Raw genomic sequence first — 13,665 nt, 5'->3', positions numbered from 1 at the left:
CCTTCTTAAGCATTAATTTAATATAGGTTTTTTCCTTTCCAAGTAAATTTCCCTGGTACAAAAAAAAACAGAGAGAGAGGGGAAAAAAAGGCTACAAGGTATTTATCATCCCTCACTTTTAAGGCATTCAGTTCAGGTGACTTAGTGGCATACAAAGTTCATTCTAGAAGAATATACCTTTCCCTGGATGCTTCATCTGGGATACCCAGGCATATTTCTCGGTCAAACCTTCCTGCGCGTCTCAAAGCAGGGTCTAACGAGTCTGGTCGGTTAGTAGCGCCAATGACTAGGACTCGAGCTGTAGTGGCCACGTTGTTCAGATCTATTAAGAGCCAGACACAGAATGAGTGGTGAACAAGACACCTGACATTCAGGACAATAATGCTCATTACACGAATTGTTTAAATGCCTGGAGAGAAAGTATTACACATGTTGGCAGCAATGTATCAATGTATGTGTGTGTGCAACGTTTATTAAATGTCTAATGTGAAATTTTGGGGAAGATAAGTACAATACAAACTTTATTCCCAAGTAGTTCACAACCTACAGAGAGACATTAAACATGCATATAGAAAACAGCATGTAACACAGATTTTGTGAAGTGCAGTACCAGGTATAAACAAAGCACTGTGGTAGCATACGGGAAGATATTACCAATTCTGAGTGAGGAATCAGGGAAGGCTTCATGGAGGAGGCAATATTTCAGAAAAGCCTTGAAGGGTAAGTAGGATTTCAATGAGCAGAGAAATAGGTGAATGAAATTCCACGCAGAAGAAACAGTGCGAGTGAAAGTACAGAGGTGCGAACATGCATGGCTCACTTAGGCAAGGTGAGCAGCCCCACAGCAGGGACTATGCAGAAGACACAGCAGTATATTTCTCAAAGTAGGCGAATGGCATTAATTCGGGATGGGGGTGGGAGACAGAAGTGTATTCAGTTGCTCTGATTTATCTAGAGGTTGATCTTCAGGAACAGACAGAACGCAGAGCCTCAAGTTTATCTTTTATAAGTACTGTTTCTCTCAAATGAATCAGGACTGAGCAGCAGGGAATCCACAGTTATACTCCCTCACAGGTAATATAAGGTAGTATGATGTCAGACCATTTCAAGATCTACCCTGAAGTACGATGCTGTCAGTGACAGGATAATATCCATATGTCTACAAGGAAGACCAGTTAATATGACTATTATTCAAAATGACACACCAACCACTAAGGCCAAAGATGAGGGAATTGAAGATTTTTACCAACTTCTGCAGTCTGAAATTGATCAAACACGCGATCAAGATGCGTTGATAATTATTGGTGACTGGAATGCAAAAGTTGGAAACAAAGGATTGGTAGTTGGAAAATACGGCCTTGGTGATAGAAACGTTGGAGATCACATGACAGAATTCCACAATTTCAATGACTTCTTCATTGCAAATACCTTTTCTCAACAACATAAATGGTGACTATACACACGGATCTCGTGAGATGGAATACACAGGAATCAAATCAACTACATCTGCAACAGATGATGGAGAAGATCAATATCATCAGTCAAAACAAGGCCAGAGCCGACAGTGGAACAAACCATTAACTGCTCATACCCAAGTTCAATGTGAAGCTGAAGAAAATTAGAGCAAGTCCACAACAGGCAAAGTACGACCTTGTGTACATCTCACCTGATTTAGAGACCATCTCAAGAACAGATTTGAGGAGTTGAACACTAATGACCAAAGACCAGATGAGTTGTGGAATGACATTAAGGACATCATACATGAAGAAAGCAAAAGGTAATTAAAAAAGACAGGAAAGAAAGAAAAGACCAAAATAGATGTCAGAAGAGACTCTGAAACTTGCTCTTGAATGTAGAGTAGCTAAAGCGAATGGAAGAAATGATGAAGTAAAAGAGCTGAGCAGAAGATTTCAAACGGCAGCTCCAGAAAACAAAGTATTATAACAAAATATACAAAGACCTGGAGTTAGAAATCAAACAACATATTGCATTTAGTAAGTCTGCTGCAAAAGATCTCCTTGAAGTGTTAAAAAGCAGGATGTCACCTTCAGGACTAAGGTGCACCTGACCCAAGCCATGTATTTTCAATTGCCTCATATGCATGGGAAAGCTGGATTATGAATAAGGAAGACCGAAGAAGAACTGATGCCTTCGAATTATGGTGCTGGCAAAGAATACTGAATATACCATGGACTGCCAAAAGAACACACAAATCTGTCTTGGAAGAAGTACAGCCAGAATGCTCCTTAGAACCAAGGATGGCAAGATTTTGTCTCATGTACTTTGGACATGTTATCAGGAGGGACCAGTCCCTGGAGAACGACAACATGCTTGGTAAAGTAGAGGGTCAGCAAAAAAGAGGAAGACCTTCAAAGAGATGGATTGACACAGTGGCTACAACAATGGGCTCAAGCATAAGAACAACTGTGGGGATGGTGCAGGACTGGTCAGTGTTTCATTCTGTTCTACACCGGGTCACTGTGAGTCAGAACCGACTCAGCGACACCTAACAACAACAACACCAAACAACACGATGTTAGTCAGGTACTCTAACAGCCAAGCTATGAGAAATTCATAGTATATTCTTTGGCCAACTGGAAGTCATCAAAGGTTTTTCTGATAATGTTTGCGTTCTGCAATAGTAATTCTAGAAATAATTTTGAACATGTAGTAAAGAAGAGGAACCCTGATGGTGCAGTGGTTAAGAGCTCGGCTGCTAACCAAAAGGTCGGCACTTCGAATCCACCAGCTGCTCCTTGGAAACCCTATGGGGCAGTTCTACTCTGTCCTATAGGGTCAGTATGAGTTGGAATCCACTCGACAGCAACAGGTTTGGAGCTTGTTTTTTTTTTTTTTTTTTTTTTTGGTTTTTAGAGGTAAATAAAAAAATGATGTATCTAACAACTGGTGACAATGCAGCTTCAGTGAAATACGGTGATTCAGAATACAGGCCCTGACAACATGCCAAGAACATTTCAGGTAACAATAAAACAACAGAATAAGCAACTTACAAGTTGGCACCACAATAAACCCAAAACATGTACTATGACACATTCTTCTGTGTACACAAAACACGCACCCTATGAAAGTGGGCGGGATCCAGTTCCAAAGTTCTAGTTACGCTGATTCCCTACCCCCCAAATTTTTATTTAGAAACCATTAAACAAAATTATAAAACAAGTTACAGACAGGAAGGAAATAACTGCAACATATTTAACAAAGGATTTGTTTTCATAATATTTTAAAAGACTCTTTCAAATGAATTTTTAAAACATAACTCAATAGAACAATAGGTAAAAGATGAGAAAAGTCAATTCAGAGATTATACAAATAGCCAGAAAAAATATGGAAAGATGTGAAATCTCAATAGTAATCAGGGAAAAGATGCAAACTAAAACAAACCAAGATACTATTTTTCACCCATCAGATTGGAAAAATAAAAACAACTGATAACATTCAATGTTACCAAGGATCTGAAAAAAGGGAGTCTCTCATACTATTGATGAAAATGTAAACTACAAAATCTTTTCAGAAGGAATTTGCCAGTTCCTACAGAAATGTAAAATGTATACTCTTCAACCATCAATTCAGTTTCTAGTATTTATCTTAGAAATACATGTACACCAAAAGGTCCACTCAAGGATGTTCCCTACAGCTTGTTTTACACAAAAAAAACTGAAAATAACTTAAGCATTCATCAAAGCAGGAATGCTTAAATACCTTATGGTAAAGCTGTCCTACAGAATACCAAGCAGCAGTTAAAAAGCAGTAAAACAAAATGCATTAAAATGGCAATATTTCCAAGACAGATGGTTAAGGTACAAATTGCAAGTTACAGAACAATCTGTATGGTGCAATCCTAGCGGTGTAAAAAGCAAAATAACATGTTAGTATACATATATATGTATATAAATACATAAAAAAAAACTAAGATAAAACTTAACCACAATAATATGAAAAGAAAAAGGCTTCTGCTTTTTACACTATTTGAGTTTTACTCCATTTGAATGTTTTATAATATTTTCATGTTATTACTTATCTTACTAACTTATTAATTCAAAACGAATTCATTATTTTAAACTGACCATCCATGCAGGTAAGGAGCTGGGCTACAATTCTTCGTTCCATATCTTTTGAAGCAACTTCTCTTTTGGGGGTAATAGCATCAATTTCATCAATAAAAAGGATGCATGGTGCACTTGACTAGAAATAAGAATATCACAAGACACTCATAAATACATTCTCTATACTGCAGTGTAGTTAAGTATATAAACCAAAACCAAATCCACTGCTGTGGAGTGGATTCCAAGCCACAGGGACCCTACAGGACAGAGTTGAACTGCCCCACAGGGTTTCCAAGGCTGTAATCTTTATGTAAGCAGACTGCCACATCTTTCTCCCACACAGCAGCTGGTGGGTTCGAACCACCAACCCTTCAGTTAGCAGCTGAGTGCTTAACCACTGCACCACCAGGGTTCCTCAGTTAAGAATTATATACATTTTTTCAAATCTTAAAGGTTAACAATCACTCACCAAAAGAATAATGCAGAAGAACCGTATCTAAAGAAGGCCGTTCACATATATTACTTCTAATTTTTATCTGAGTACCATGCTTAGAAGAGGACAGTAAAAGATTGCACGTACAGTAATGCATCTATAGTTTTTTCATGTTTTGTGATGATAAATCTAATGAAATTCTTCTGTAAATTACACATATTTGCTATGCTATGAAATGTCAGTCTATAAACAATAAGACTGTAAACTTTAAACTAGAAAACCCACGCTTACCACAAAATGTTGTATGAGTGTTTCTACCAGTATAAAAATATCCAAGCTTTTCCGTGGAATCTGCTGTAAGAGGAATTTAAGAAGCACCAGAAGCTCATTTTAAAGACTATATTGGATAAGGAAGAATGTAATACCTCCAGCACATCAGCGTGGGTTATGATCACTCTCAGCGATAAACCAGGTAGGGTTCAGGAAGAATAAGTTAAGATTAAGATACAAGGATTAGTTAAAATGAAAAATTTAAGTAGAAATATCTAGATTTTCAGTCTAAAGCACGGTTCATTCTCAGTTATTTAGTGGTAGGAGGGGAGATGATTGCTAAGATCCAGACTGGTAGTCTGGCTAAGACACCCCAAAACCACGAGGACCACCACATTGTAAAGAGAAAGAAGTCTGGCCCATCACTAGCTGGCTCTTTCCCTAATCCTCATGACAGTGTTTGCGAAAGAGCACCTATGACTGCTGGATGCATTACTCAGTAACCAAGGAGTAAAGTTTACAGAGAGCACGCCTCAGAAAGTAAGCACATTAGTATTTGATGGTGACCTGGAAAACTGCATGAGAAAAAGAGGAAGAAAGAGTAAGTGACAGTCATCAGGATCTAGCCTGAAGAAAGCACAGTTTTCAACAAAGAACCGCTTGATCTGATATGACCATTTTGTTCTCTCATCCATACATTTAATTGTATTCACTTTCATTCTGTAACAGGGGGCCAAAAGGGTGGGTGCTAGACAATATATTTATTGAGCACCTACTGTCAGGCATTGCACTGGTTCCGTTAACATATACAGAAGGACGTCTAAACACAGAACCAACAACCTAAAGATACCATTTGTCTCTTTATCTTCATCCATCATTGTGTTTACTAAACACACAAAATTTACTACTTGTCCTCTGGCTGTGCATGTCAATTTAACAATTAAAACAAGCTCATTCTGAAAAACAGGAACACTGAAGGAGTTTAGTTTGCTTGGCACAGTGCCCTTCCCATCCTTTCGCTGTCCTCCCGTCTTTTTTAATGTCTTCACGTCAAACCAAGTAGGTGGCCCCTCCGTTCTCGCTGTTTTGTAAAATACTTTCTCAGTTACTGCAAAAATACAATTTCTCTTCTAATTTCATATCAGCCTTTACAGTTGTATTGGTCATGTACATCAGCCTCTACCTATGGGGGTGCAAATAATGGCATGAAATTGAACTTTTGCCATTTTTTACTCATCAGCCATGATGACTATTGACTGTTGAAGTGTGCATACTAGCTGTGTGCTAAGCACTACATCAATGCTTTTAAAAGAATCTTCTCAGTTAATCCTCTCAACAACCCCACGAGACCTTGGTATTATTATTACCTCAGGCTACTAGTGAGGGAACTGAGTTAGAGTGGTCAAGTCTCTTGTCCAGGATCACACAAACAGCGTGGTGACAAGGGATATGAAGCCAGCTTTCTGACCTGAAAGTACAGACATTTAACTACACTATACTGAAGATAAAACTTTACTGGACACGAACATCATCTTCCTGGGAAGTTCTCAAACTTCCAGATTTAGTAACATGAACTGCAATTAGGATAAAATCCAATCTTCAGTTAATCTGGTTACAGAATTATCTTTTCACAGCTTCAATTATACAAACAGAAGAGTTTATCCTGGCGTTTCTATAGTTGCTTTTCTAAAATGATAATCCTAAACGTTAAAAAATGTGCACGTTGCTTGTAAATTGTTTTGTCAAGCCTAAGCTGAGGAAAGTAAAAGTGAATAAAAATATCACAAACATATGACTGTTGGCTGCAGCCCAGAATTTCTCACCAATTATATTTACATTTGATTTCAGATTAAACAGATTATTTTATCTGACAATCTGTATTATTAAATCTACTTCAAATATTTAACCATCATCAGTAGCAAATTACCATGTTTGCAAAACAACGGCCAACGAATGGGTTAAGAGACACTAATGTTAGAGAAAACAGGATCATTTATATAATCTTACGACATCTGACAACCCGACATTAAAGTCATAAGCTGACTCACCACTGCTTGTTCGAATAGTTCTCTCAGCTTCTGTTCAGATTCTCCAGACACTCCAGACACAATCTCTGTAGCAGCGACTTTCAAAATTGGCAGGTCAAGTTCCTATGCACAAATACATAAAACAATGATCAAATTATTTTAACTTTCCTACATTTTCCTTATTCAGTCTCCCCATCAAAATGGCATTTTTTAAAAAGACTCATTTTCTGAGGAACTTTATCTTTTTCGTGTTGATCCAATGAAAAACATTATTTAACAATCTATGGGTTTTAATTAAACACATTTAACATGACACCTTCTGCCTGTTTTTACTTTACAGATACATGACTATGGAACTTTGTGATTATCTCTTCTGACTAAAGGGTTTTGAATCTCAATATGTATGTATTCCTCCACTTAGAACTGAGCAAAATAATTTTACCTGTTCACTAATCTGCTGGATAGGAAATAGAACAGCTTGTGACACAGCTATCCCCACATATCTTACTAACATTTCTCCACCCTAACTTAGAGAATAGCAAATTACTAGAGAGAGAAAGCAGGCCCTTTAAGACAAGGAAGAGAAACTACTGTTGTCCCACCGGTACAAATGGTAACGAGTCTGGCTAACTCTTCCTCGTTTATCTGGCTACCCTGAAATTTTACTTCCTCAACTATATCTTCCTTGACTCCCAAATCTAACTGGAGTATTTCATGTACACAGCACAGAGCACTCCACACTTTTCTGTCTTCCACTTACTGTAAATGTAACTCTCTGCAGTATTTATCTGTATGACTATTTAACATCTGTCACATACCCAGACTGAGAACTCCCTAAAGATAAGACCTGGGTTGGCTGGACTCACCAATATATCCCAATGTCTGACACGCAGCAGACGATAAAGATTTGTTCAGTAAATGAATAAATGAAGCAAAACTATCAAGTGCCTCTAGAAAAGTTACTTTCTTTCAGAGAGCACTAGCCTTTAATGACTGGAATAGTACGTGTTCTTCTAACTGAAGTCACCTGAATGTTCTGTAGTTCACTCTCCAGTACAATTCCTGGAAAATCTGACGGGCTAAAATAAGACGGCTACCTTTATATTTTGCCAATTTAAGTATCTATCATCAACAGTTTAGAAAGAAAGGCGGTTTTAACACTAAAAAGTATAAGAACATAACTCTGAATTGAAATTTTGAATAAATTTAGCTCTACAAAAAATACAATTTTAGTTTTCTTATTTTACTGCTCTTGAGACCACTGGCTTAAAGGGAAATCATTGTTAAGAGAAGTAACTAAAAAGTAAACTACATATTGAAAAAAAGGGGGGGGTGGTGTTTGTGGCTATATTATTTCACTTTCCACCAAATCCTTCCCATATAAATAACAACTGGATATATTTTTAAAAAAACTATTGCATGAAAAAGGTCAAATGAAAAGAGGGTCAGTTCTTAATGGCCATATTCTCCTCTTGAGGGATGCCAAGTCTAGCTGAAGTTGATCAAGGAGAAAAAAACGACAGAAATACCAAGAGCATACAGGTGTCAGCCTCACCCCAGCAATTGCTTGAGCAAGTAATGTCTTCCCACAGCCTGGGGGCCCGTGAAGGAGAACTCCTCGAGGGGGGACGACGCCCAGGTGCTGGTACACCTCCGGGTGACGCATGTGTATGAGCATCTTGCAGACTTCCTGGCAGGGAATAAGCAGGAAAAATGTCTTTCACAGTCCAAGAGAAATAACCAAGTGGAATTAAATGTCCTATTCTTTGAAGCAGCAAAATATAGTAGAGAGAGTAATAAGCTTTAGACCTGGGTTTGAATCTCAGTTCTGATCCCTATTGCGTGACTTCAGGCAAGTCACTAGACCTTTCTAAGCTCTCGTTTCATAGGCTATAATATTCAAACGGTTAACATGCTCGGCTGCTAACAGCTAGGTTGGAGGTTCGCGTCCACTCAGCAGTGCCTCGGAAGAAAAGCCTGGTGACCGACCTACTTCCAAAAAAGCAGCCACTGAAAACCGTATGGAGCACAGTTCTACTCTGACACACGTGGGATCGCCATGAGTCAGAATTGACTCGATGGCAATTTTTTTTTGTTTTTATATATCCTGCAGGTATAATGAAAACTAACTAGCATGGCAACTAGAACAGAGGAGAGATGAAGAATAAATAGTAACCATTATTCTCGTACTACTAATATATTACTGACAAAGTATGTATCTTAGTACACTCTAATTAAAATGGTGAGAAACGCAGACAGTATGCTTCATTTACCCCTCAGTACCTTGCAGGATACGGGTCAGGTTTACCCTTCTCACTTTCCCAGTCTCCTTTTCTATACCCAGCTGATTTTAAAAACAAAGAGGTAGGCTTTGTTCATCTGACAGATTAGCAATATACCCATTTGATGTAGAATTCTGAATTTGAACTAACCTTTAGTGTCATATCATTGCCCCCAACATCTTCAAACTTCACATTGGAGATTTGCAATTCTAGCCCCCTGGCTTTAGCTGCCAAGCAGAAAAGGGAGATGAAGACTAGTAATAACTCATAACTACATTTGCTAATCTTCAAGAAAACAAAGGTCCACTAGATACTGAAGTATTTTGTAATAAAAGTCTCCGTATACAGAGAGCCCTCCAAGCAAAACAGCATGGGAGAGAGTGATTTCTTCTCAAAGCAAACTCGACCACCCACAAGACACGCATCTCACCTTTCTTTTGCAAGACAGCTTCTATTTCTCCATCCACTTCCTGAAGATGGTCTTTCTTCCTTTTGCTTCCTTTGCTCTTTAGCCTGCCTTTTGGTTTTTTATCACTCTCCAGAAGAGAAGAATCTTTGGAATCCTAGAGAAAAGAAATGTAAATATACCTAAATTTTTGAGATCGGCATTATAAAGAAATTCATCCCTACCCCAGAACTTTCACCTCTATTAAAAACCAAAACCAAACCCACTACAGCCAAGTTCTGACTCATAGCAACCATACAGGATAGAGAAGAACTGCCGCATAGGGTTTCCAAGGAGCGGCTGGTGGATTTGAACTGCCAACCTTTTGATTAACAGCCGGGTTCTTAACCACTGCGCCACTAGAGCTCCTTCACCTCTGCTGGCTACTCCCAACTGCTTTGCTCAAGGTTGGCCTATGCCGAGAATGTCATTCTTCCCTACTTTAATACTCACTTTAAATGCTAACACGTGAAAACCTCTGCTCCAGATTCTGCCTGTTAGAATTTCTCTCTTCCTCACACTCCCAGAACGCTGCATTCGTCTGTCTCCCTGACTGAACTGTGAGCTTGAGTCAGGACACTAGCATCCATCTTTCATCCCTCACTGAGGCCTCTGCCGTGTTGGTGTTCGTTTGATGTCTGATAAATCACTGAATTAAGTATGGCCATACAGCTGCTTAGGTATCCTCTTTCTGACAGCCATAAAACAGTATAATTCAACAGAACAGTCAAACATGTTTCTTGACCTTGCCAACCCTGACAATGTTCTCTACAGATGGATGATTAAAACACAGAGATCTGGAAAAGTCACATTAATATAAATCAAAAGGGGACAGTTTTGCCAAATCTAAGGGCTTGGTTCTTGGAAACCACCTGGAGCAGTGCTGTCCAACAGAAACACAGTGTGAGCCAGAGATGCAACTTTACATATTCTAGCAGCCACATTTTAAAAAGGAAAAAGGGCGATTAACTTTGATAATGTTTTATTGTAACAGATCCAAAATATTATCATTTCCACATATAATTCAATGTGAGAAATTATTAATAAGCCAGTTTACATTCTTTTTATGTGGTAAGTCTTCAAAAAGACAATGTGTACTTTACATTTACAGCACTAAATTTCATGGGAATTACTGGACTTATACTTAGCTTCGTCAAATTTCCAGCTGAAAAAGTAGAGTCACATACTCATGTTGTCCCAAACATACTTAAAAGTTTTCCAATAACTGAATTGACTATCAGTTTTTAAATTTAAATTAAATAAAATGAAAAGTTCAGCTACTCAGTTGCACTGGTCACATTTCAAATGCTCTATAGCCACGTGTGTCCAGCACGTACCACAGTAGACAGCGAGCCTAGAGCACACTCTGCCCACTGTATCACAACAAAGCTTGTCTGAAACCCCTTCTCATCTTGCCAAGCATTAGAGTCACTGAAGAACGTAGCCAACGTGTGATAATTCATCAAACTTTACTTTTATTTATATATATTTCCATTTAAAGAGTGAAAAAAAAAAACCCTGCTTATTCTCTGTATTTTCATATCATATCCATTTATGTAGGATCCTTCAAGGGATTATCCTAAACTGAAAACAAACCACATTACTATTTCAGTGGCAACCCTCCCTTCTACCTAAAACTATCAACTCTCAGTTATACATACCCAGAGGGGCTATTTTTTCACTATTAGTAAATGCATTTCAGGAAGTTCCTTAGGCATAAATTCACCTGACAACGACACGCTAGAGATACTTCAGCTTAGACACATTACTGATCAAAACAAAGTCCTGCTCTCCTAGGGCCTACACGGCAGTGGAAGGAGACAGAGGGTAGAAGAAAACAACAAAAACTAAGCAATTATCCAGTAAGTCAGGTGATTACAAGTGCTTTAAGAAAAAAGATAAAGCAGGGTTAGGAAACAGAGCACCCAGTGAGGAGCTATTTCCCTAAGTCAAGTAAGGCCTCTCTGACAAGATGACGTGTGAGCAGTGACAGAGTGAGCCATATGAGTGTGGGGAGAGAGGGTTCCAGCAAATGCCTGGTATAGTCTAGAAACAGCAAGAGGCCACTGTGGCTGAAGTGAAGTACAGGGGAAAGGGTAGTAGGAGATGAGATTAAAGAGGCAGCAGGGCTTTACTGGCAACTGTAAGATCTCTGGTTTCAAGCAGAATTAAGCCACTGGAGGGTTTTAAGTAGAATGACGATGTCCTGTGTTAACTTGTAAAAAGATAACTCTGTGTGAAGAATAAGATAGGGGACCAAGAATGGACACAGATTCCAGTTGGGAGGTGACTACAACAGTTAAGGCAAGCAACAGGAGAAGCCTGAATTAGGATGGAATTGATGGACATAGTGGACAGTGGTCAAGTTCTGCATGTATTTCAAAATTGCTATTCTTTTACAAAACACAAGCATCTGCTTGATATGATATTCAATGAGAAGACTGTAACATATTCCAACTAAGCCGGGCTAGAATTTCAAAACAAAGATACCTGTATCTCAGATACTGGCTTCTCATGATTACTTGTCTCATCTGATAGGTCCAAGAAAAAACAATCTTTCGTTCCACCTGGGGTTTTGTCAATAAACCATCCTCCTTCAGAAACTGTAGCAGAGGTCTTCAAAGGAACGGAGCCTGTTTTGGAAGTTAGCCGCGGTGCTGAAGTGGTGGTTTCTCTTTGCTCCATCTTGGAAGTATTTGGAACAGAATCAGCATTTCCTTTCCGATACAAGGAGAGCAGGGAACTGTTCATGTGATTGGCTGACTGTTAAAAACATGATTTTAGTACAAATTATTCAACAGGTGCTCGTGAAAGTTTACTCACCTCTATTAATAAATTTTCTACATATGTCCTGTCTTCTACTTCTCCCACAGCATTTACATTTATAAAACGTAATGTTCACAATAAGATGATTCACAAACAAGCTTTTACTATCTAAAAAAATGTACCCCCCACTCCAAGGTAATGGACGAATACATAAATAACCAATACATAAATAACATTAATAAAATCAAAGCTGGCCAACATCACTTTATTCTTCAGCCCAAATTACCAAACACACTACTATGCACGGGCTTTGATAGAATCAAAATAAATCACGTAACCAGCCTGGCCAAGGATGAAAATGCATACTAACTCTCTTCTCTACACAACATGAGCATACTTAACAGCAAAGTAGAAAGATATAAAGGTTTAACGTGACTTATTAAATTTATTCACAAAGTCTTCAATTCAATGCAATAAATATAGACTCATACAAAGAAAAATATGTTCCCACCGATGTAAAAAAGATAACTAATATTTTCTTCTAAAGACAGTTGCTTTAATGACAATGCATTTAGGTAATTAAAAATAACTAGATAAATGAATAAAGAGGAGGTGTAGAATCGTGACTAAGAACATAGGTTTAAAAGAAAAATATTCTCAACGACCACGCACCAAATTTCTGACAGTGCTCATTTATGGCGAGGGGAATAATAAAGATCTATTTTCTGCATCATTTATTTCAATGATATTTTAATTATTTATAATAAACATGCAATTTTGTTTATTTTACAGTGAGAATGTGTATTAAAAACATTAATGCAAATATAGCAAAGTACCTAAACCTCATCAGCTTGTTACTATAAAATTGGGCTTATTATCTGATGGTCTTTTTTTTTTCATTTGTTATTGTTAGGCATATACACAGCAGAACTTATACCAATTCAACAATTTCTCCATGCAGAATTCAGTGACATGGGTTACATTCTTTACTGTGCAACCATTCTCAAACTCCTTTTCTGAACTGCTTCCCCCACCATTAATATAAACATACAGGCCCCTAAGTTTCCTGTCTAATCTTTCCAGTTGCTGTTGTCAATTTGATTCCATATAGATAGTTTTTAAGAGCACAATGCTCAAGGCAGACATTCTTTACTAATTAAGCTAGACTACTGTTTGGTTTAGGAGCTCTGGTGGCTCAGTGGTTAAGTGCTTGGCTGTTAACCAAAAGGTCAGCAGTTCAAACCCACCAGCCGCTTCAAGGGAAAAAGATGTGGCAATCTGAATCTGTAAAGATTACAGCCTTAGAAACCCTATGGGGCAGTTCTACTCTGTCCTATAGGGTTGCTATGAGTTAAAATCGACTTGACTGCGATGGGTT

At 38.2% G+C, this 13,665-nt stretch overlaps 1 protein-coding gene across 5 annotated transcripts in view; it reads right to left on the bottom strand.

Moving 5' to 3' along the window:
- Positions 1-13,665, bottom strand: part of NVL (nuclear VCP like) — a 119,578-nt gene that overhangs the window by 83,935 nt on the left and 21,978 nt on the right. For 4 of the 5 annotated variants that reach the window (XR_002824031.1, XM_004375951.2, XM_023730944.1 and 1 more), the window contains exons 6-12: positions 12,012-12,284; positions 9,507-9,639; positions 9,227-9,303; positions 8,350-8,484; positions 6,816-6,917; positions 4,086-4,203; positions 178-322 (exon numbers count right to left, since the gene is read on the bottom strand). Coding sequence is in view for 4 of the 5 variants with exons in the window: in XM_004375951.2 (XP_004376008.1) it covers positions 178-322; positions 4,086-4,203; positions 6,816-6,917; positions 8,350-8,484; positions 9,227-9,303; positions 9,507-9,639; positions 12,012-12,284 (983 nt within the window). In the remaining variant the exon portion in view is untranslated. The remainder of the gene's footprint in view (positions 1-177; positions 323-4,085; positions 4,204-6,815; positions 6,918-8,349; positions 8,485-9,226; positions 9,304-9,506; positions 9,640-12,011; positions 12,285-13,665) is intronic. The other variant, XM_023730945.1, reaches the window with a different exon arrangement.

The sequence above is a fragment of the Trichechus manatus genome, unplaced genomic scaffold, assembly GCF_000243295.1.
Source record: "Trichechus manatus latirostris isolate Lorelei unplaced genomic scaffold, TriManLat1.0 scaffold00039, whole genome shotgun sequence".
Classification (NCBI taxonomy): domain Eukaryota; kingdom Metazoa; phylum Chordata; class Mammalia; order Sirenia; family Trichechidae; genus Trichechus; species Trichechus manatus.
The sequence above is the reverse complement of the archived record's forward strand: the minus strand, read 5'-3'. Positions and strand labels throughout refer to the sequence as shown.